Source organism: Xiphophorus maculatus, chromosome 12, assembly GCF_002775205.1.
Source record: "Xiphophorus maculatus strain JP 163 A chromosome 12, X_maculatus-5.0-male, whole genome shotgun sequence".
Taxonomy (NCBI): domain Eukaryota; kingdom Metazoa; phylum Chordata; class Actinopteri; order Cyprinodontiformes; family Poeciliidae; genus Xiphophorus; species Xiphophorus maculatus.
Window position 1 is genome coordinate 6020593 of NC_036454.1, and position 21436 is coordinate 6042028.

The window sequence follows — 21436 nt, forward strand, 5'->3', positions numbered from 1 at the left end:
TTGTTGAAATCATAGTAAAGTTGCTCGTGAGCCGAATCCAACAACTCTGATCCTGAAGCGGAACCGGAAGTCCGTCATTTAACGGTCCTATTCAGTTGTTGAGCTTGTTGTTTGCGCTTGCGCTGTAGCTCGGACCTTTGTTATTCCATGTCACTATGGCGCTTAGCAAAACGTTTGGGCAAAAACCGGTGAAATTTCAGCTGGAAGAGGATGGAGAATTTTACATGATCGGTTCTGAGGTCGGTATCTTCAAATGTTTATAACCCTGCTGCTGTTACGGATCGTGATTTTGAGCAGAAACGTTCCGGTGTGTCAGCCGCTAGCTGTTAGCTTACCTATGCTGGCGAGGCCAGCTGAGGGGAAAGGCAGCGCGTGAAGGTTCATTCATTGATGATCAGAGAGCAGCGCGAGGATAGAAAGTGTTGATCAATAATAAGTTATCAGAAAGTGAAGTCTGGAATAAAATTTATCTTTTATTTAATCGTAAACGTCAGCTGTCAAGCAAGCTAAGCGTTAGCATACGAGCTAACATGACTTCAACAAACAAAGCGCTCATTTTTAAGACAAACCGTAAAATTAGTTGGATTATTGATTGCTTTATTATGTTAAATCTAATGTTGATACGACTTGCTGTGTTGTTTCGGTCTGTCTAGGTTGGAGATTACCGTTTTAAAATGACAAGTCTAACGCTTTTATTATGTTTAAATGGCCTGTTTTTCTTCTTCTGCACCACTGTAGAAGATTATTACATTATAACATGTAGAAGATTAGTAAGTGGAAAATATATGTCAACAACAAATGTAAACAAAGAACCAAGAAAACACCCAAAAGGGTGAAGAAATGATTGAAACTTAGTGTAACCATGAGATAAAAAAATATCATTCCATTCATTTTTATATATTATGCTGTTAATGTGGACAATTTCCACTTGTTTAGTATCAGTTTGGCCTTGGATTGTGAGACGTAAACAGAAACGTATATTAAACTGATAATCTGATTGAAGGATTATGGAGGTATGACTTTGTATTTGGGTCTTTGTAGATAGAAAAAAAAAAAGTAAAAATCTGCCAATAAACTCAGAATTAATCTCAGAAAATGTTTTGGAAATAATTTCTAAGTTTTAAAAGTAGTTAAATTTCCGATATATATATATATATATATATTACAAATTTTAAACTTTCTGAGCTGATAAATTTCAGAGTTTTTTTCTAGTAATGTTTTTAGATTATTTCAACATTTCTGAGGAGCTCAGATATTTCCTTGTTTTTTCTAGTAAATTTCTGAGATTGAGAATCTGGTGTCTGAAACATCACAATTTTTTTTATTTTTTTTTTTACCTCTTTATGTATTGATTTTCTTCATTTTTTTCTGGCTTTTTGTCAGGTGGGGAACTACCTGCGCATGTTCAGAGGCTCCCTATATAAGCGATACCCGTCGTTATGGAGAAAACTGGCAACAGTGGAAGAACGGAAGAAAATTGTAGAGTCTTCACACGGTCAGTTGAGGGCAGCACTAATTTACAAAAACAACAATAAAATCTCAGATTTTCAATTGTAGTTGATTTTTTTTACCACTTATTATAGGGGGCCTGGTTACAAGATTATGGTCATAATGTTAGCAGAAAAATGATGCAATTTTACCAGAAAAATACTTTGTCATAAAGTTGTTTTTAATGAGAAAACATTATCAAGATGTGTAATTTTTTTCCTTTGAAAAAGATGTTTACAGAATTGTTTCTGCTACTGATAATAATTTCATTCTGATATGTTCATAGTATCACCTGTAAAACCGATACCAAACTATAACTTGATGCTCAATATTCCTCATTTTAATTGTTTTTTTTTTTGTTGGATTTTTCATAGCATTGCTACTTTATTCTCCTAATATTAAGTCTGTAACAAAAAGCAATTAAAAGGATATTAATTTCCATTCAGATGATTAATATTTTTTGAAGGGCAATTTTGTTTTCAGAGATTTTATAAGGCATTTTATTTATGATATTATTTGTTTGGTTTTTATTTTCATTTTATTTATTGTTTTTGGTTGTTCTGTGTTTAATTTGGATATTTAAAATATCGTCTAGCTCCATTGTTAAGAGTTTAAGCATAACAAAATTATGGTTCGTTGGTCATTTTGAGGCTGAATTTGCATTATTATGCTGTAATCAATATATTACTTGAAAATTGTCTCAAAACAACAAAATTATTGTTTATCGCACTAATTTCCGGGGCAATTTATTGTCCAGGAAAATGTATCACCCGAAACATGGAAATCCAAAGAGTGAATTAAATTCAAATTTTCAAAGACCAAGAATTTGATCAAATCAATTTATCGCCCATCTTTCTACTCTTAACATAAAACTGAGCGTTTATGTTGTGAGCAGAGTGAAATAGATGTTTTATTTTTCAATCATGTTTTTATTAAACTAGCTAGTTTTCCTAATAATGGTCTGACAAAGACATACTTAGACTGTAATTTATGAAGTTTACTCAAACCCCGGTTTTATTGTGTCTTGATGATTATTTTGTAAAATAAGTTGGTGTTTTCTCATTGTTGTCTTCCCAGATCACGGCTACACTCAGCTGGCCACCAGCGTTACGCTCCTGAAGGCCTCGGAGGTCGAGGAGATCCTCGAAGGGAACGATGAAAAATACAAAGCTGTGTCTATCAGCACTGAGCCGCCCACCTACCTCAGGTAAAAAAAAAACCATCTGGAAAAAAAGCAAACACACTTTGAGACTAATTATCTCTCTGTAAAGCAGCCAAGATGCTAAAAGCTCACATGATTATGGAGATATTGTCACTTACTTACAGATGCATTTATTTTTTTAAATCAACTAAATCTCGAAGTTATTGTATGTTACTGGACTTAAAATATTATGTTTAGCTGTTATGTGAGCAGCATTGTTTTAGATAAGCTGATTAATTTTTAAACAATTTTTAGGCAGATTTGTGAAGACACCATTATAGTAATTAAAAGGCTTGTCACAATTAGCAATAAATCAATTAATCACACCTCTAATTATAATAACAGAGTAATAATGACAGTAATAGAAAAGATAATTCAAGAAAAATTCTTTGTTTTGTATTTAGACTTGCCACGTAAAAATATCATCATAAAAAAAATTACTAAAAGTATTGGTTGGCTAAATTTGTGCCGTTCTTGAATTGCAGTCAGGGGCCACACAAAATTAGTCCAAAGGCCACAAATGGCCCCCGGGCCACACTTTGGACACCTCTGATGTAGAGTCAGTGCACAGTAATGTAGAACTGTGTATCATCTGCGTAGTTATGCTAGCTAATCTCATTTCCTGTTATAATCTGAGCTGGTGGAGCACATAGATACTGAATAAGAGAGGTTCTAGGATTGAACCTTGTAGAACCCCGTATGTGATTTCTGTCCACTTTGATAAGAAGTTTCCTATTGAAACACAGATGTTGCTGTTCTGTCTGACTCTGGGATTCAATGGTTCGGTTCTGCTGTGTCTCCACCAGGGAACAGAAGGCAAAGAGGAACAACCAGTGGGTTCCCACGCTGCCCAACAGTTCCCACCACCTGGACGCTGTTCCCTGCTCCACCACCATCAACCGCAGCCGGCTGGGCCGGGACAAGAAGAGGACCTTCCCCCTGTGGTGAGGCGCCCCCTGCTGGCAGACGGTGTTACTTTGGTTCATGTTTTTTTTTATAGTTGAGGCTGTGCTTGTTTGGGCAATTATTACCTCTGGTTATGTCTGTTATGTAGCTGGGAGGACCTTTGCTTTTATTTTTGGACAGTTATGATACATAACCGTGGCAACATGGTATAGGCATTTGCAATAAATCAATTAATTGCATAATAACTTAAAATGAGCTTGATAAAAGTCTAACCAGCCCTTTTTTAAAGGATAGGTTTGCTTACAGACAGTTCATTTTATCTGTTTTTTTTTTATTTATTTTGGATATTTAAAACGTTTTCCAGTTCTAGTGTTAAATGTTCATTTTGATTTAAAGTTTATTGATCTTTGACAATGGGTTTTTGCATTACTTATGTCATTACCATTATATTACATTGAAAAGCCGCCATTTTGAGAAACATTGCAAACATTTGACATCCAGTAGGAAGTAGCTAGTTTGCACCACCTGCCACGTTTGTCTGTTTTTGGTTTTATTTAGGACATTTAAACTATCTTCTAGTTTGAGTTTTTAGTGTTTTTTACTAAATTAAAGTTAATGATCTTTGTGACAGTGAACTTATCAGTGTTTTACTATAAAACGGTCTTAAAATTACAATGCTATTGCTTATTTCCAGTTTCTGGGAGAATAAATTATACAGTAAATTTTATAGGCGTGGTTCATTTTTTGCGTCTTTAAATGTTCATCAGCTTCGACGACCACGACCCGGCAGTGATCCATGAAAACGCCACACAGCCTGAGGTTCTTGTCCCGATCCGTCTTGACATGGAGATCGAGGGTCAGAAACTGAGAGACGCTTTCACCTGGAACATGAACGGTAGCTTCTCACTCATTTCTCTCTCTGATGAGATTTAAAACAAACACTTACAGAGAGTTCCTGTTTTTTTTAAATATCCAGAAAAGCTCATGACACCTGAGATGTTTGCGGAGATCTTGTGTGACGACCTGGATCTGAACCCCCTGGCCTTCGTCCCCGCCATCGCCTCAGCCATCCGGCAGCAGATCGAGTCCTACCCGACAGACAGCCTCCTGGAGGACCAGACGGACCAAAGGGTGATCATCAAGGTGCGGCTTCACTCTTAAAGGGTTACAAAACTTACGTTTGTACTTCTATTTCTAAAAACAACCCAAACGCTTAACCCCCCCCCCCCCCCCCCCCCCCCCCAAAAAAAAAACACCCAGGTGGTTGTTGGCAATAAATTCAAGATTTTTGGTGTCTGGAAAATGAGCAATTTCAAAAACTTCACAAATAAGCAGACACTGCCTGTTACCTAGCAACCCAGCAGAGTTCCGTCTTTTACCTAGCAAGCCAAGCTGAGCTCCAGAATGTTTGGTTAGCTGAATCAGTGACCCAAACAATGGCTGCTGAAAAAGGCAAATGTTTTGTTGTTGACTTACCATCCAGAAACCACTTGCTGCGTTCTTGTTGGTTGTGCAGGAGGCTCTCCTTCTGCTTTTCACACCTGTACAGTTGTATAATTGTGCATCTGTTTGCAGCCATTTTCACGTGTGACTAGGCATGTTACAAATTTTACAATAACAAGTATTCTGGGACAATAACTTTGTCCCAGAAGTTTTTGCGATAAATGTTGATATTGCTGTTTTGAGACCATTTTCAGATAAGTTTGCCCTCTCAAAGATCATTCAAATTAAATTTTGTAACAAACACTAAAACATGGAACTGGAAGATAGTTTAAATATCCAAAATAAAACCAAAAAATATAAACAAAATTACAATCACGCACAACTGGGCTCATTTTAATTTATAATGTGGTAATTGATTAATTGATTCATGTGAGTGTAATTGTTGAGTTGGAGGGCGTGACCAGCAGCAGCAACTTACTTGGATTTAAAGTGACAGAGCCCTTAAACAGCTCTTTCTGAATTGAGATCCAAATAGGTAAAACTGACCAGACTGAAATCTCATTATTTAAGAATGATTTTGTGCTAAAAAATGTAATGAATGTTTTGTTTAGCTCATATTCCTGTCCAAACCTGTTCAAGGAAGCATAATAGGTGACCTTTAATGCAGGCGGCAAATTTTTCACGTTCTTCTTCTCGTCGTCCAGCTGAACATCCACGTGGGGAACATTTCGCTGGTGGACCAGTTTGAGTGGGACATGTCGGAGAGAGAAAACTCTCCGGAGAAGTTTGCCCTGAAGCTCTGCTCGGAGCTCGGCCTGGGCGGAGAGTTCGTCACCACCATCGCCTACAGCATCCGAGGTCAGCTGAGCTGGCACCAGAGGACATACGCCTTCAGGTACCACAAGATGGCGCCTCAGCAGAGCTGCAGCTGTGTTAATAATCAATGAATCAGTTTATCACATAAAAAAAATCTGCAGATTTTTCATTTAATTACTTAAACGTTTTTACGCAATATTAGAAACGCATTAAAAGATGCAAATAATTCCATTCATTTTTTAATAAGAAAATAAAATGTTATTCTTTTAGTGCACTATAAAAACACAAAATCTTACCAAGTATTTTTGGTCTAGTTTCTAATGGAAATATCTTAGTACACTTGAAATAAGGCAACTAACTTACAAGTAACTTTTCATCCAAATATAGGAGCTTGTTTTAAGTTGATAAAGTACTAATTATACTAATACTTTAATAGGTGAAATAATCTGGAACTAGTACTTTTTCATCAGTACCAAGGATTTTTTACACTCTTTTATGTCTGAGTGTGATTCGAGGCTAATATACACTTGCTAGCTAACTAGCTTTTTTTGTCTGTCATCGAATTGTGTAAATTTATCATCATTTTGTTCTGTGACTTGAAGCGGTTAATGCTAACGGTAACTAGCTGCACACTCCTGGTCAGCTGGCTAAATGAAGTTCGTTCCTACTGTAATCTTTTCCAGTGGCTCTCTTGAAAAGTTCTACTAAATTTGAAGGCTGTTCTATATTTTTGTTTGCGACCCTTGACCTCCTTCACTTTAACTGCTTGTTGGATCAGCGGATCTGACCTTACTGGGTTTTGGTCTGGGATAGGATGATGAAATGTTTCCAAACCCTGACAATAATCCCTGCCACAGCTGGACACGTGAGTGGAGAAACGACTCCAGACTGTTTACTTTAATGCTGATGGACGATGTTTGTTGTCATTACGACACGAGCAGAACGAGACGTTTCTCCTGCAGATGCGAGCAAAAAAAAGCAAAAACACAAAATGTTTTCAAAAAGTGTTTTTCCCCAATCATCCCTTCTGTGAGCAATAGGACCAGGCTATGAGAATTTTTGTTTAATTACATCATATTGTACCAGAAAAAATGTCATAAAATTTAGAAAAACGTTACTTTACTGAGGAAAACAAGTTTCATTATCAGGATTTGTTGTGACCAGCTCAGTTCATGTGATTTTTTTTCTTAAAAATAGTTAATTATTATAATTTGATGCCATTGTTAAAATATTAAGTATTTCAGTTCACTGTTATTGCTTACGCACACACTAATGAGGTCATACATATTCATTCATTAACCTACAGTATCTTTCTTTTTCTCTAATGTAGCTTTGATATGACTCTGGTGCTGTGATGTATAATAGAAGTAAAAAAAATATTTGTAAAACTAAAATGTAACGAGAAGTTACGATAAAGTCGTCATAAAATTACGACTTTATTCTCCTAAATTTACGCCCTGGGGGTGCTGACATCACTCTGAGCTATGAAAACCCAAGGAGTCCATTGGTGGGGAAAAAAAAATCCCCAGTATTATTAAAACAATTTATCTCTCAGCCCCACTTTCATGTCACTTGTTTATGTCTCTCCTATATAATTAAACAGAACACACCGTAGATTTAACCAGGAAGCGGTTTGGTGTTTTTCAGTGAGAACCCGCTTCCTACGGTGGAGATCGCCATCAGAAACACGGGCGAGGCAGACCAGTGGTGCCCCCTGCTGGAGACCCTGACAGACGCAGAGATGGAGAAGAAGATCAGAGACCAGGACAGAAACACCAGGCGAGTCTGACGATTTTATCATTTATTATTCTAGCCTTTCTATACAGTATAAACAAATGCAAATAAACACATGGATTCATTTATTAAATAAGAGAAAACAGCAAAAACGTAGCATTACTTTATTGAACACTGTGAACAGTACCGAAAAAATACTTATAACATCAACATGTGAAAAACTTCCAGCTCGACTTATCAATACAGTAAAGGGCTGATCTAGTGATTATTTTTCAGATTAATTGATTAATAAATTGACACCAAATGTGCTTTAGAGATTTTTTCTTTTTTTTTTTTTACAAAAGCTGAACCAGGTGAAGATAAAATTTTGCAACTTCAGTAATTTACAACATTTACAGACAAAAAAGTATTTATATCCAGTATTTATTATTTCTATATCTATATATTGAACAGTTTTGGATCGATTGCTCCTCTAAATGCTTTCCTTTCAGCAAATGATCTTTTTGAGTCTGTACACTCCAGAAAATGACAATTTGATTACTAAATTAGTTGTTTATTTCAATAATCGATTCACCACGATTTATCAGATTAATCAATCAGCCCTGCTTTCATTTCCTAAGGATAGAGTGTATGTATGAATAACTCACCGGAAGTGAAACAATTTAATTTTAAACAACTTTTTACTCAATTTGATCTTTTTCTGTAATAGATTTATCAATTAATCAGGTTTGCCTCTATGGCACAATTTATCATCAACACCGTAGTTCAAAAAAACATTTTTTGAAAGCATAAAAATAAAACGTCATAAAAAACAAAATGCAGTCAACAATTGAGGAACATTTTGTCACATTTAACATCAAAATGCTCAATTCAGATCAAATAAATTGGAAAATTTTTCATTTATTTGGTTTAAAAGCAACTTTAAACAAGTGAGTAGTTAGTTAGCCTTGAGTTAAAGGAACTCAGTGTTTCGGCTATTTTCTATTAGTTTATTAAAAACATTTCCTCCTGTTCTTGTTGTTTTTTAAATGCAACTATTAACACCTGCGTCCTGTTTGTCCCCCAGACGAATGAGGCGTCTGGCGAACACGTGGTAGATGTGAATGCAGCAGCAGCAGCGCCCCCTGCAGAAACATTGAGGCAGGACCAGTTGAAGGGCAGCAGAGGTTTTTCCTTGTCTCTGGAGCTGCTGGGCCGGACTCTCGCCGTTTTATTTTTAATTTGAATCTGTTTGTTGAAGGCCCGTTAGAGGAAAAAAATAAAAAAAAACGACCTAGAAACCTTCATGTTTTCCCCGCGCCGAACCCTTCTTCCTGGAGAAGCTGCTCTTCTTGACCTTTGACCTTCTACCTGACCAGCAAGACAGACAAAAACACACCCTACTCAGATAATATATTGTTTTGTTGTATTTGTTGTCTTTTTGTACATTTTAATAATTCTTACAAAATAATAAAAAAAATCAGTAAGAAATGTATTTGTTGTCCTTTTTTGGGCTTTGATTCCTGCAGGCAGATTTTTAACGGACATGAAAGAAATTTATTAAAATAAGACCAAAAAAAATTGTAAAGCGATGGAGAAGTTTGCACTCTTCTGAGGTTTTTGTGTCATTTCCTTCAGTGTTTGTTAGTCCAGCGCCCCCACAGGCAAGGAGGGGAACAGGTTTTTCATTCAATTTGGATCGTTTGGCAGATCAGTGAGAAAATGAATCACAGCAACAATTTTCGTCCAGAATCGAACCGAGCTTACCGGACTACTCGATTCTGCTTCAACACAACTGAATACAGAAATTTGATCTCCAGCAGGACTCTGGAAAACCTACGACAAAGTATCAGGGCTCTCTTGTAGATATTAAAAAAAAACGGGATTAAATTTATTAAGAAAAAAAAAAAACATCTTCTAGACAAATGATTTCTGAGCTTTAAGAATTTTGTTTTTCAGAAAGCTGAAAATTTCTAACTTTTGAAGCTCAAAAAATAGAACATCTGTGAAATTAGCCTCAAAATGTGAGTTTTTTTCTCACAAATTTTTGAGAATATCTAAACTCTGAGTTTTTTTTAGTTTTTTTTTTACATTTTTGACTTCTCAAACTGAAACTTTAAAGTTTTTACTCCTTTTTTAAATGTACAATGACTTTAAAGCAGATGCGGTTGTTCCAGCGGAATCTTTCCCAGTTGCCTTTCATTTCCAGACTCCTCTCCGTCCTGGTTGGACTCCGGTCCTGGTTTTCCCAGCTGTGCCGCCGTCGTCCCACAGAGTCGTGTTGTTGTGCTAAGCAGTTTCCATTTTGTCTGAGCCACAAAGGCAGCGGGTGAAAGTGCAGCGTGTGCAGACGAAGCTGCACGGTTTTCCATGCGAGGCTTCCAGTTGCTCCTCGTTTCTTCTGCAGCTTCCATTACATTCCAACACAAGGTTCTATGGGTTGGTCGTTACAAACCCAGTTCTGTTCGGTCTCTGCTGTAACTGAGGCCGTTACCGTTACTTTTCTTACTATATGTAGGAAAGGTTCGGAGAAAGTTTTGACCTTGTAGCATGAGAATATAGTCAGTTTGAACTTTTAAAGCCTTCTCAAACAGATCGATTGATTATCTTCTTGATTGTCTTATTGATTTTCTGATCGCTTGTTGCTCCTGGAGTTTTTAGCTGCCTTGCTCCTCGTTGTGCTGCAGATCTCCTCCTTCCTGTTGTTCCTCCTGCAGGAAGCGGCGGTCAGGTCCCTCAGGTGGGTCAAACATGACCCGTCTGTGCAGAAAAATTGGACGGAGAGGGCGTTCAGATCTTTGTTGCAGCATTTAAAATAAAATAAAAGGTTATTAGTTCTGCAGAAATTTTTATATATTTCTTTTGGTATTTTTTTGATAAAGTGATTGTTTTCTTTCAGGAAAAGAAAGACTATTTGAAGCCAGAAGTAAAAACAAATAATGTGTCTAAAGAGAACAACTAAAATCCAATATTTTGTCTGTTTCTAAAACATTTTCCCTGATAAAAAGCTTTGGAGGACCGATTCCAGTTGATCTGTTTTATACTCTGGTTTCTTTCAGTAATAAATGATAAGTTGAGTCTACTTTACTTCGACTCTTACAGCAGATCTGGTGTCGTCAGCAGCTTTCTTCCTCCTGGCTGGTTCGGAAACACGTCCTCTAAGAAGTAATACAGGTGTCCAACGCCGATACCTGAGGAGAGAGCATTTGATGTTTGTTATGGCTCGAAGCCACAGAGCTCTGTTCTGCATGAACTCCTAAAGCAACAATGTACAAGGCCATTGTAGGCAGAAAAAAATAAAGGAGTAAATTCTGCCAAAAATCTCAGAAAATTTTAAAATAAAACTTAAAAATTTCTGAGCTTGAAAAGTCAAAAAAGTTTAGAAAAAGATGAAATTTTTAGATTAATCTAAAAAAAAAAATTCTAGAAAGACATGAAATGTTGAAAACTTGCTAAAAAAAGATCAAGGAAATACTGAGATTAATCTATGACATTTTCTAGAAAAAACACTGATAATTTCTGAGTTTGAATAGTTGAAAATTTGTTAGAAAATAAATTTAATTTGAGATTCACCTCAAAAATGTTCTAGAAAAATTTGGAAACTTCTGAGTTTCAAAAGTTGAAAATTTTCCAAGCTTTTCCAAGACTATTTCTGTGCTTAAACTCAAAATTTCAGATTTTTTTTCTTGCAAATATTCAGTTTTTATCCTAAAAAAATTGCGAAATTATTCCCGTAGATTGTTGACTTTTGGAACTCAATATTTTCCATGTTAAGAAAATGTCCGAGTTTTTTCTTGCACATTTTAAACTTTTCAAACTCAGAAATTTCCAAGATTTTTCTAGAAAATTTCTGAAATAAGTCTCAAAATTTCAGAATTTTTGGGCAGAAATGTACTCCTCTTATTTGTTTCTGTCTACAATTGCCCTAATAATGTAGCCGTAAAAGCCAGACCACAGAGGGCTAAGGCTTCTCACCCAGGACGTCGGCGGTGACGGGGTTTCCGAGCAGCAGCGAACATCCCATCAGCACCCAGGGCAGAAGCGGCGCCCGGAAGGTGAGGAGGCAGAAGAAGTTCATGCGTATCAGTGGGTTTCTTTTACTCCAGACGTACACCAGCATGGTGATGAAGGCCTGGCCGAGGAAGAAGATGTTTGCAAACAGACCCAGCAGCTGCAGACTTTCAGGTTAAATACTGATAAATCTAATTTATGAAGATTTAATGTTCACAGACATTCTGCTAAATAAAGTCAGGGTTAAACGAAATGAGGATTTTCCAACGTATTCAACATCTTTAGGTGATTTTTATCCCATATTCCTGTTGCTATCTGCAGAGTTTGGTGTTTTTATTATTTTGTGGGAAGTGGGTCTAAAGTCAGATTGATTGGATCCTTTGGGATTCGTCTCACATTTCATAAAATCGATGTGAACAGAGTTCAACAGAGGAGGTTAAGAGAGTTCAGTGTGGACTGGGTTAACCAGATCCACGCTAGCTGCGTTTAACTACTGACCTTATAAATGCGCAATTTCACAGTTTGAAAAGAAATTCACTAAGAAAAACATTTTTGACAAAAAGCTTGGATGAGGTGGTTTTTCAGCCGCATCAACATCCGCATCGTGCGACTCGATAAAAGTATCGAGTCGCACGAGTCACATGATCAACAACAGGACGTAACTAAACCACGAAGAAGAAGTAGACAGGAAGTAGTTGGAGAATCGTGTTTAAAAAAGCAAAAGCGATTTATCGCGCAAACAAACTTATTCACGTGTGATTTTAATTGCGTTTAATGAAAACAGCACACTTGCGGAATTACGTTTTATTCAACATTAGCGGAATATTGAGAAAGTTTTGCGCAGATTGTAGAGGACATGATGCCAAGTGATGCTAACAGAAGTGTTGTCTTCTGTTTCTCATATCAGGGCAAGTTTAAGTCAGAGCTCCACTATGGCTAATAGTCCCATGAGTCACATTTTTGAGCCACATATTAGAAATTGTGACTATTAATGGTTTAAAGAGTGAAAAGCAAAATCCAAAGAGATAAACAATGCATAAATAAAAACTACATTAAATATGTATTATTTATTGCGATAATCAATCCATGATGATAAAAATGCATCTGTCCTAAATAGCACTGATCCACCTTTTTTCATGTCAATGTAGATATCTCAGGTTTAGAATTGGCTGATAAAGGAAAAGTAGTGCTGAACTGATTTGCAATGTTTTTTTTAAATACAGTCCTAAATGTAAACATTTTAATGTGTACCTCATATTTTTGTTTGTGTATTTGTTTTAGCTGCGGTTGTTATTTATTTTCTTATTTTATTTTGTAGATCAGAACCTCAAGTGTTTTCCATGCACTAATTGGTGAATAAGTAAAAAAATATATATATATATATTTTTAAACATCTTCTCCTGATATATATTAAAATTTTAAGCCTGGAATGTGGATCTTCTAACATTTTACCCTAATTGTGCATTCTTTAAATCTACAGATGTCTCTAATTTAACCAGGAAACCCAATGTTTGCTCTCAGAGTTTGTAAAGGATACAGTTATGAGGATTCCTCCGAACAGGAACATGAAAACAAAATCAGCCGTTCTTCCTCGGAAACAGTCTTCCTCCAGCATACGGCAGTACCGATAGCTGACCTCAGCTAAGGACTCGACTGCAGGTTTTTCTCTATATTCAACAAATTATAATTTACGTCTCACTAAGTCTCATTTATCTTGAATTTTAATTTTGGGCAACATCAAGATCATAAATGTCCTAAGAACACTGGTTGTGCCAGAATGTTTTGTTAAAATATTAATAAATAGCAGTTTAAGTACATAACTGTTATCTTTAAGGTTATATTTATGTATCACTAGAGTCCAGAGGGCCAAATAAAAACTCATGGTGGGCCAGATTTGGCCCCGGAGCCTTGAGTTTGACACCTGTGCATTTGAAAGTAACAAACTTTAAACTGGTATTAAAGTAAATGTAGTCTTACTTTTTGTTAAGACCACATTTCTGTTTTTAAAAATAGTTAATTTTTTATTGGTCTGGTGTTATATTCCAAATTTAAATTAATCATTAATTAAGTGGAAATTAATCATAATTAACAGAAATAAATGTTTTCAGACATCAATCTGAGTGCAATTCATCTCTATAATGTGTTTCACTTAGTGGTAAAGTTTCTGACATAAATGGACTTTTCAATAATATTCAAATTTATTGAATGATGGTGTATTAGAGGGATTGTGGATAGAAAAATAATTATGGAAATCTTTAGGAAAAACAAGAAAAAATTTTAACTACCAAAGTTGCAAAATTGCTAGAAAAATCAAATCTTTGAGCTTCAAAAGATTCAAATTGGATAGACAAAAAAATAAAATATCTGAATTTGAAATGTTGCAAATTTTCAAAAAAAATAAAAAAAACTCAAAAGAAAAAAACAAGAACATTTCTGAGTTTGAAAAGTTGATAGAAAAAAAATCAGAAATTTGAGATTAATGTCAGTTTTTCATAGAATATCCCAGTTCCAGCTGAAATTCTTTTCTAGAAGAATTTCTGACGTTTTTGAGTTTGAAAAATTGCAAATTTGCTAGAAAAAAACTCAGAAAGTTTTAGATTAATCTTAGAAAAATTTCAAGAAAAATCAAGAAAACGTCTGAGTTTGAAAAGTTGCAAATTTGCTGGGAATTTTTTTTTAAATGAATCTCAGAAATAATAAAAAGGAGGTAAATGTTTGAGTTTGAAAAGTACTAAAATCTCAAAAATTTTCGAGAAAAAAACATGTAAATGTCTGACTGTCAAAATCAAACATTTTTGACTTTACAAATCCAGAAATTCCTACTTTTTCTAAAAAATTTATTTTAAAAAAATTAAGACTTTTTTGGCAGAAGTTCCCTGACCCCTTTTAGTTTTTCTATCTACAATGGTCCTAACATGCCGTTGTAGTAAAACTGCTGATAAATAATCATGCTGTTATTTTTCGTAGCTCAGAGAAAGATACAGGAAAATGATGTTGAACAAAAAACCAAATCCAAGAGAACCAAAGAAGAAGAAGCTGGTGATCAGACGCCATATCTGGAAAACAAATGAGGAAACGATGATGAAGACGAGAAATTACTTTGCTCTTAAAGTATTTAGAGGCTTTTCTTTGTACCTGGTATCTAGTGATGATGAGTTCTGGGTTGAAGTACAGCTGAAACGGGGAGATGACTTGAAGTTGCTGGAAAGAAATCTGCAGGTTCAGCTTTGGTTCGTTCATCATTTAGAGTTAAAATTATACATTTCAGTTCTTTTAAACACATGACCTGAATCCCAATTTAAGCTAACAACACAATACAAACATTTTAATCAATAGAAACAGTTTGATTCTCACAGAGAACAGACAGAGTACTTTCTCTCAGAACAACATGAGCTAAAATGTGCTGGTTCTGTTCTGGTTCTGGTGTTTCTTACCACGGCAGCGGTGGTGAGGACGCAGGCCGTCGTGTACGTCCGGGTCACCAGAGGGATCTGGAAATACTCCTGAGTGAGGCTGAGAGCCATCGCTGCTGCTGCTGCTGCTGCTGCTGCTGCTTCATTTACCCTGAACACAGGCAGCAGGCCACGCCCACTTCACAGCAACAGCCAATCAGATTCACCCAAACACTGAACAAAATAAAATAAAGAAACCCACAAGACCTAACCCAGAACTTCTGGCCTAGTTTATAGTGAAAATATCTTGGCACGTTTTACAAAATACAAGTAACTTTGCAAGCTTGGTTAGAGTCATAATTATTTAAAATTGATGAAATAAAGGATTATTTCACTTATAATTAGACATTTGAAATAATCTGTCAATAGAACAAGTAATTTTCATCAATATTAAGAAATTATTGACTTAAAACAAGCTCCTATGTCTTGCTGGAAAGTTATTTTTGTTAGACTTTTTTTTATTTAAAATGTACTAAAATATTTGCACTAGCAACGAAACCAAAAAAATTGGGATTTTAATAGTTTTGTGTTTTTTTAGTTAGTCATAAATATAACTACAAACCTTTATCACATCATTAACAAGATCAATTATTTTAGAAAGGAGTGAATTAAACCATTAATGTTTTATTCTTTTTATTAAAATAGCAAATTAATTAATTTAGAAACTAAATAAATTATGATAAATTAACAGTCTGATAATTCAGTTTGTGTCAAATCTAGAAATAATTCAAGATATATATATATATATTTTACTTTATGTTTATTGATTGTGTTTCATTTATTAATCACATACAGAACACAGAACGGAAACAACTGTCGACAAAAAGAATTACTTAAATTCAAGATATTTTAAACGTTTTTTTCATTTCCGAATTTGACCTTAAATAATATTCATCATAAAACAATTATTTATATTTATTTATGTAATATTTATGTAATGAATACTTAAGATAAATTACAACTTTTTAAAAGAAACCTAGATTTTGTTTATATCTGTCATTATTAAGGATATTTAAATATATCAGTTTTTCTGCTGTATATTTTTTACTAGACCATTTTTTCTGATCTCAGTGGAAATCATTGTTTTCTATCTGAAAGTAGTGGAAGTCAAACTCAAGTTAAATTCTTAATAGAGTTAATTGCAGGGTTGTTAATTAATTAATTGTGACTAATGCATTATATAATGTTTATATTTGCAGCTATTTTTGATAAACTGTGACAGAAAAATGATTCAGATTTAGCCTTTAAAATACTTTTTCTTTCATGAAAGATTCCCAGGAGATTTTATCATTGAAGTGTTTAACGTTTAAAGAAAAATCAACTTTCAGATCCGTTGTTAGACAATGTGGTAAAAAGGTAAAAGATTTATTCAAAGTAACTCAGAAAAACAGGGAAAAACATACATAGTTCCTACATTTTTACAGGTTATAGCCTACATTTGGTTGAATATACAGAATTAAAACATGTATGTACAAAAAGCTTTGCTGTTTGTGCATAAACATGTTGGGAGAAGTCTGATAAATGAGATCAACTGAGTCAAACACAGCAGATTGTAAGGAAAACAGCAAAGTCTGAACGATAAAAACAGAAACGACTCGTCAGCGTCCTGCACTGAGGAGAACGACGATGAACACGACGGTCTGGGCCGAAACTTCAGAGTTCAAGTGCTGCAGCAAGAAAAGATGCAAAGCTGTGGAGCAGCGGTTCTCCAGAAAGGCTGTAATCCGAGATTATTCATCAGGAGTTCAGCAATCTGTGATGCTGAACTGCTGCATCTCAGCTTAATCCAGCTGAGTTTTCTTCGTATTTTCCTTCAAAGCAGCCTGACATTCCCTGAAACCTTCGAAGCAGCATTACGTATTTTTCAGCCATTTTATAGCATAATCATGTATTTGATTATTACATTTCCCCAAAATTGATCGTCTTTCTGCTACCCAGTAAGCTTAACACCACTGTGATTACATCACGGATGACCGCTGCAGGGACTGAAAAGTTAAAATAATAACAAATTTAAAATAAAGTTTTCTTCTTAGTCAATCAAACATTTGCTGCTTTTATTTTGAGAACCATAAAATAACATTTAAAACCCGATTAAGTGATTTCCCCTCCCCCCCGCAATGAAGACAGCTTGAGGCTACAATAGTAAATGAAAAGTAAATGTCTCAAGACTTTTGCACAGGAAAAATAAGACCAAATAGCTAACAGTTCAAAAACAAATTTCATTCTGACTTTCAAAATAACAATGTTAAAATCTTTGAATTTTTCCAGTTGGAGTCAGGAGAATATTATTTTTCAATTTTTAGTTTTTATATGTTTTTTAATGTCAGTTTACCAGAACTAGTTTACCACTTACTTGCCCAGTGGTGGAGAACCGCTGCGGTCCCTGAATGCATCACTGACTAACAGAAAACACAGGGCCCCGTTTGATCGTTGTGCAGTGACGTCACCACGGTCCGTTCCGGCCACTAGATGGCGCACTGCAGCTTCTTCTGCGACCATGATGTGAGAAGAGTGAGATCAGACATTAGCAGCTGCAGCAGAATCAACTTTTCTTCTTATTTTAAATTTAAAAGAGGAAAATATTCCAGTTCAAATAGGAACATAACTAGATGACGATCTCTGGTAAAAGCAAACAAAGTCACTCCTCTGTTGTTCAATTCACGTCCAAACTTGAAAAATGAATCAAATGTCTCCTCAATCAGCAAAGATGTAAAAAAAAGTGTAACAAACCCGCAGAGAAATAAATATTTACTCTGGTTTTTGCATCCAGGACCAGATTTTTTGCATATTTGTGTCTTAGGTTGAAGGAGAAACACCGGACCTCAGGCGATGCAACTTGATCTGTTTTCCTGTTTTTGGAAACCATGAATCACAGAAACAGAACATATGAACTTCTACAGACAGAGATTAAAATCAGTTGAACCGGTCCAAACAAAGCCACACAGAGTTCCCGGGAAAATATAGAAATCTGACGTGCAACGTCGCCACGGTTAGACCTGAAGTAACCGTCTGCTGTTCTCAAGGTTCGTGATTTTTCCTGCTTGTTTTGATACCAGGCAGGAAAAAACTAAAACAGCATCAGAAAGTAAAATCTAAATGGTAATTTTTTTAGATGCTTTGTTCTAACTGGGATGAAAATGTCAGCCGTTAAAGCAACTTAGCTAATTAAATCAAAGAACAGCTAACTGAAAAAATAAAATAAACAGGTGCCTGGTTTAGAACTGATGCTAATATTTAGACCCAAGCTAGCTGGAGTCAAACTTCAGATAGCTTGTTGAAGGCTCTACAAAATTGCAGCAACTCTGCAATGACCTCAACAAGACTGTGTAAAGACCTTAAGGAGACTTTGTAAAGACCTTAGCAAGAACTTGCAATGACTCTAACAAGAACTTGCAAAGACCTTAGCAAGACTCTGTAAAGACCTTAGCAAGACTCTGTAAAGACCTTAGCAAGACTCTGTAAAGACCTTAGCAAGACTCTGCAAAGACCTTAGCAAGACTCTGTAAAGACCTTAGCAAGACTCTGCAAAGACCTTAGCAAGACTCTGTAAAGACCTTAAGGAGACTCTGTAAAGACCTTAGCAAGATTCTGTAAAGACCTTAAGAAGACTCTGTAAAGACCTTAGCAAGACTCTGTAAAGACCTTAGCAAGACTCTGCAAAGACCTTAGCAAGACTCTGTAAAGACCTTAAGGAGACTCTGTAAAGACCTTAGCAAGATTCTGTAAAGACCTTAAGAAGACTCTGTAAAGACCTTAAGGAGACTCTGCAAAGACCTTAGCAAGACTCTGTAAAGACCTTCGCAAGACTCTGTAAAGACCTTAAGGAGACTCTGTAAAGACCTTAAGGAGACTCTGCAAAGACCTTAGCAAGACTCTGTAAAGACCTTCGCAAGACTCTGTAAAGACCTTAAGGAGACTCTGTAAAGACCTTAAGGAGACTCTGCAAAGACCTTAGCAAGACTCTGTAAAGACCTTAGCAAGACTCTGTAAAGACCTTAGCAAGACTCTGTAAAGACCTTAGCAAGACTCTGTAAAGACCTTAGCAAGACTCTGCAAAGACCTTAGCAAGACTCTGCAAAGACCTTAGCAAGACTCTGTAAAGACCTTAAGGAGACTCTGTAAAGACCTTAAGGAGACTCTGCAAAGACCTTAGCAAGACTCTGTAAAGACCATCGCAAGACTCTGTAAAGACCTTAAGGAGACTCTGTAAAGACCTTAAGGAGACTCTGTAAAGACCTTCGCAAGACTCTGTAAAGACCTTAAGGAGACTCTGTAAAGACCTTAGCAAGATTCTGTAAAGACCTTAAGGAGACTCTGTAGAGACCTTAGCAAGATTCTGTAAAGACCTTCGCAAGATTCTGTAAAGACCTTCGCAAGACTCTGTAAAGACCTTAGCAAGACTCTGTAAAGACCTTAGCAAGACTCTGCAAAGACCTTCGCAAGACCTTGCAATGACTCCGACAATACTCTCTGCAGAACTTATGGAGCCTTTGCAAACACCTTAACAATACCTTGGAAAGACCCCAACAAGACTGCACAGATCATAAATGACCCTTCAGAGACATCAACAAAATTTGACAAAGATCTCAATAAGACTCTGCAAAGAACATAGCAGGACCTTACAAAACCTTCTTGCTGTGACTCACTTTTAAGGCGTCCAAACCCCAAAGCCCATTTTCTTGGTTCTGATTGTAAAACAGTGAAATATGACTGGAAATTATAATCTACTTGCTAACTGACTTCAAGAATTAAACCCTCCACTGACCGCCGCTGTGAGTCTGATGTCACTCTTCAAACACGCTGAGGTGCGTTGTTGATGAAAACACAAACTGAAACATCCAACACTGACCACACTGAGGACAACAGTTTGTTAAACAGTTTCTGGCTCAGGCGAGACTGAATCCAGGGTCTCGGGCTCATGGTGATACAAAAATGTGCAAAAATAAATACGAGCAGAGCTGCACAGGAGGTGCCAGATCTGAGGGAAGGTGGTTTTTTTCCTGAGAAGAAGGCATAAATTGATCTGAGTGCCAATAAATGCAGTGAAGCATAAACAGGTGTAAAAATCGTCTCGTCCTCATGAGTCTGCAGTTTTTATTCCATTAACTCCTCTTCGCGTCAAAGGAATCAGGGTACGCGAATCTTCACAGACTCACTCGTTCCTGCACCCAAAGAAGTCCATGCCGATGTAGCGTGGGTAACCTTCCAACGAGTTCATGCCGACAGGATCGAACTTCCAGTACTGACGTCCTCGGATAAAATGAGCAAAGCCTGAAGTAAGGAACAAAAAATGATTCTTTTATTATTCCTGGAGACCGAGGAAGATGGAAAATATGCACATCAAATGGATCTCTTCAGATTAAAGGACTCAAACAAACCTATACTGAACTACTAAAGGAGTTTTCAATTTGCCAATGACTTTCAAAATAAGAGACTTTTTGTAATGCCGTTAGCTTGTAAGAGTGCATAAACTCTCTGAAACACCAGAACTTTTTCACAAAAATAAAACTTTTGATCTCTTTTGGTCTTGCAGTGGGATAAAAAATAAAAATATTTGCCCAAATCTGCACAGAAATGGTCAACCAACACAAAAGTAAAAAACTGAATGCTGGAAACATATGTCCAGCAGTCTGGAGTTTGGCTAAAGAAATAAAAACAAACTGCTTGAGGCAAGCTGCTGGTCAGAAAGTGAGGCTTAAAACTGGTTCTGAGTAATAAAGTTTGACTCCAGCAACATCCACAGTTTAAGACAGAAATCAAAAGCATTTTTTCCTTCGTACCGTGAGTGTCCCTGAAGGCAGCGTCAACATCCTGAGGAATGCCGGTCCAGTACTGCATGCTGCGCGGTTGGGGCGACTCGACCCGGTTCTCACGGGGACTGAACCTCCAGTAGCTACCGGACTTGAAGAAGTAGATGTTGTAGTTAGGGTCGTGACCCCAGCGAAGTGCAGCCTGGATGTTGGATGTGGACAATCCTAAACTCCTGATGGACTCGGGGCCCCTGATGTGCATCTCAGCGTCAAACACCCAGTAGTTATCATCTGCAGAAACCAAAAACAAACCCACTGAAATACAACTTTTATTCACTTTTTCTTTTACAACTGTTAGCGTGCTAATGCTTTGTTAACGGAGCCAAAAATTGACTCTATATCCCTAAAAACTGTAATAACAGCAGAGAAAATTAGTCTCAATCTTGAGCGATACAACTCAGTCATGCTTCACTGTAGAAAAACATTTATATTTTAAACAATAGACTAAATTGGCATTTTGAGACTTTACAGTTTTTACACAATCAGAGCTTAAGTTTTATGACTTTTCCCTGAAAAACAATGGCAATGTCAATTTATCTGGATAGCACATAAAAACAACAAACCTTGTCTAAAGTGATGCACAAGTCAATGAAATC

At 36.2% G+C, this 21436-nt stretch overlaps 3 protein-coding genes across 6 annotated transcripts in view; 1 reads left to right on the forward strand and 2 right to left on the reverse strand.

Annotated features, from left to right (window-relative positions):
• Window positions 1–103: 103 nt before the first annotated feature.
• Window positions 104–8948, forward strand: LOC102236844 (SWI/SNF-related matrix-associated actin-dependent regulator of chromatin subfamily B member 1). Its single transcript, XM_005803844.3, has 9 exons — window positions 104–239; window positions 1384–1495; window positions 2566–2695; window positions 3496–3633; window positions 4363–4490; window positions 4572–4738; window positions 5743–5933; window positions 7502–7633; window positions 8655–8948. Exons 1-9 carry the CDS (start codon window positions 156–158, stop codon window positions 8683–8685), a joined length of 1113 nt encoding a protein of 370 aa, XP_005803901.1. The 5' UTR covers window positions 104–155; the 3' UTR covers window positions 8686–8948.
• On the reverse strand, window positions 8877–15111 carry LOC102222182 (derlin-3-like). The gene is made up of 7 exons (XM_005803872.3): window positions 15013–15111; window positions 14714–14779; window positions 14561–14634; window positions 13116–13209; window positions 11543–11738; window positions 10668–10758; window positions 8877–10327 (listed from the first exon to the last, which is right to left on the reverse strand). The coding sequence occupies exons 1-7, from the start codon at window positions 15100–15102 to the stop codon at window positions 10225–10227; spliced, it is 714 nt and encodes a 237-aa protein (XP_005803929.1). The 5' UTR covers window positions 15103–15111; the 3' UTR covers window positions 8877–10224.
• Window positions 15112–16385: 1274 nt separating this feature from the next.
• The window catches only part of LOC102221918 (stromelysin-3-like), a 33883-nt gene continuing 28832 nt past the window's right edge, over window positions 16386–21436 (reverse strand). Inside the window, exons 7-9 of one of the 4 annotated variants that reach the window (XR_002753553.1) lie at window positions 20811–21071; window positions 19465–20301; window positions 16386–18694 (exon numbers count right to left, since the gene is read on the reverse strand). Coding sequence is in view for 1 of the 4 variants with exons in the window: in XM_014470546.2 (XP_014326032.1) it covers window positions 20183–20301; window positions 20811–21071 (380 nt within the window). In the remaining 3 variants the exon portion in view is untranslated. Of the gene's footprint in view, window positions 20302–20810; window positions 21072–21436 lie in introns of all 4 variants that reach the window. The other 3 variants (XR_002753552.1, XR_002753551.1, XM_014470546.2) reach the window with 3 other exon arrangements.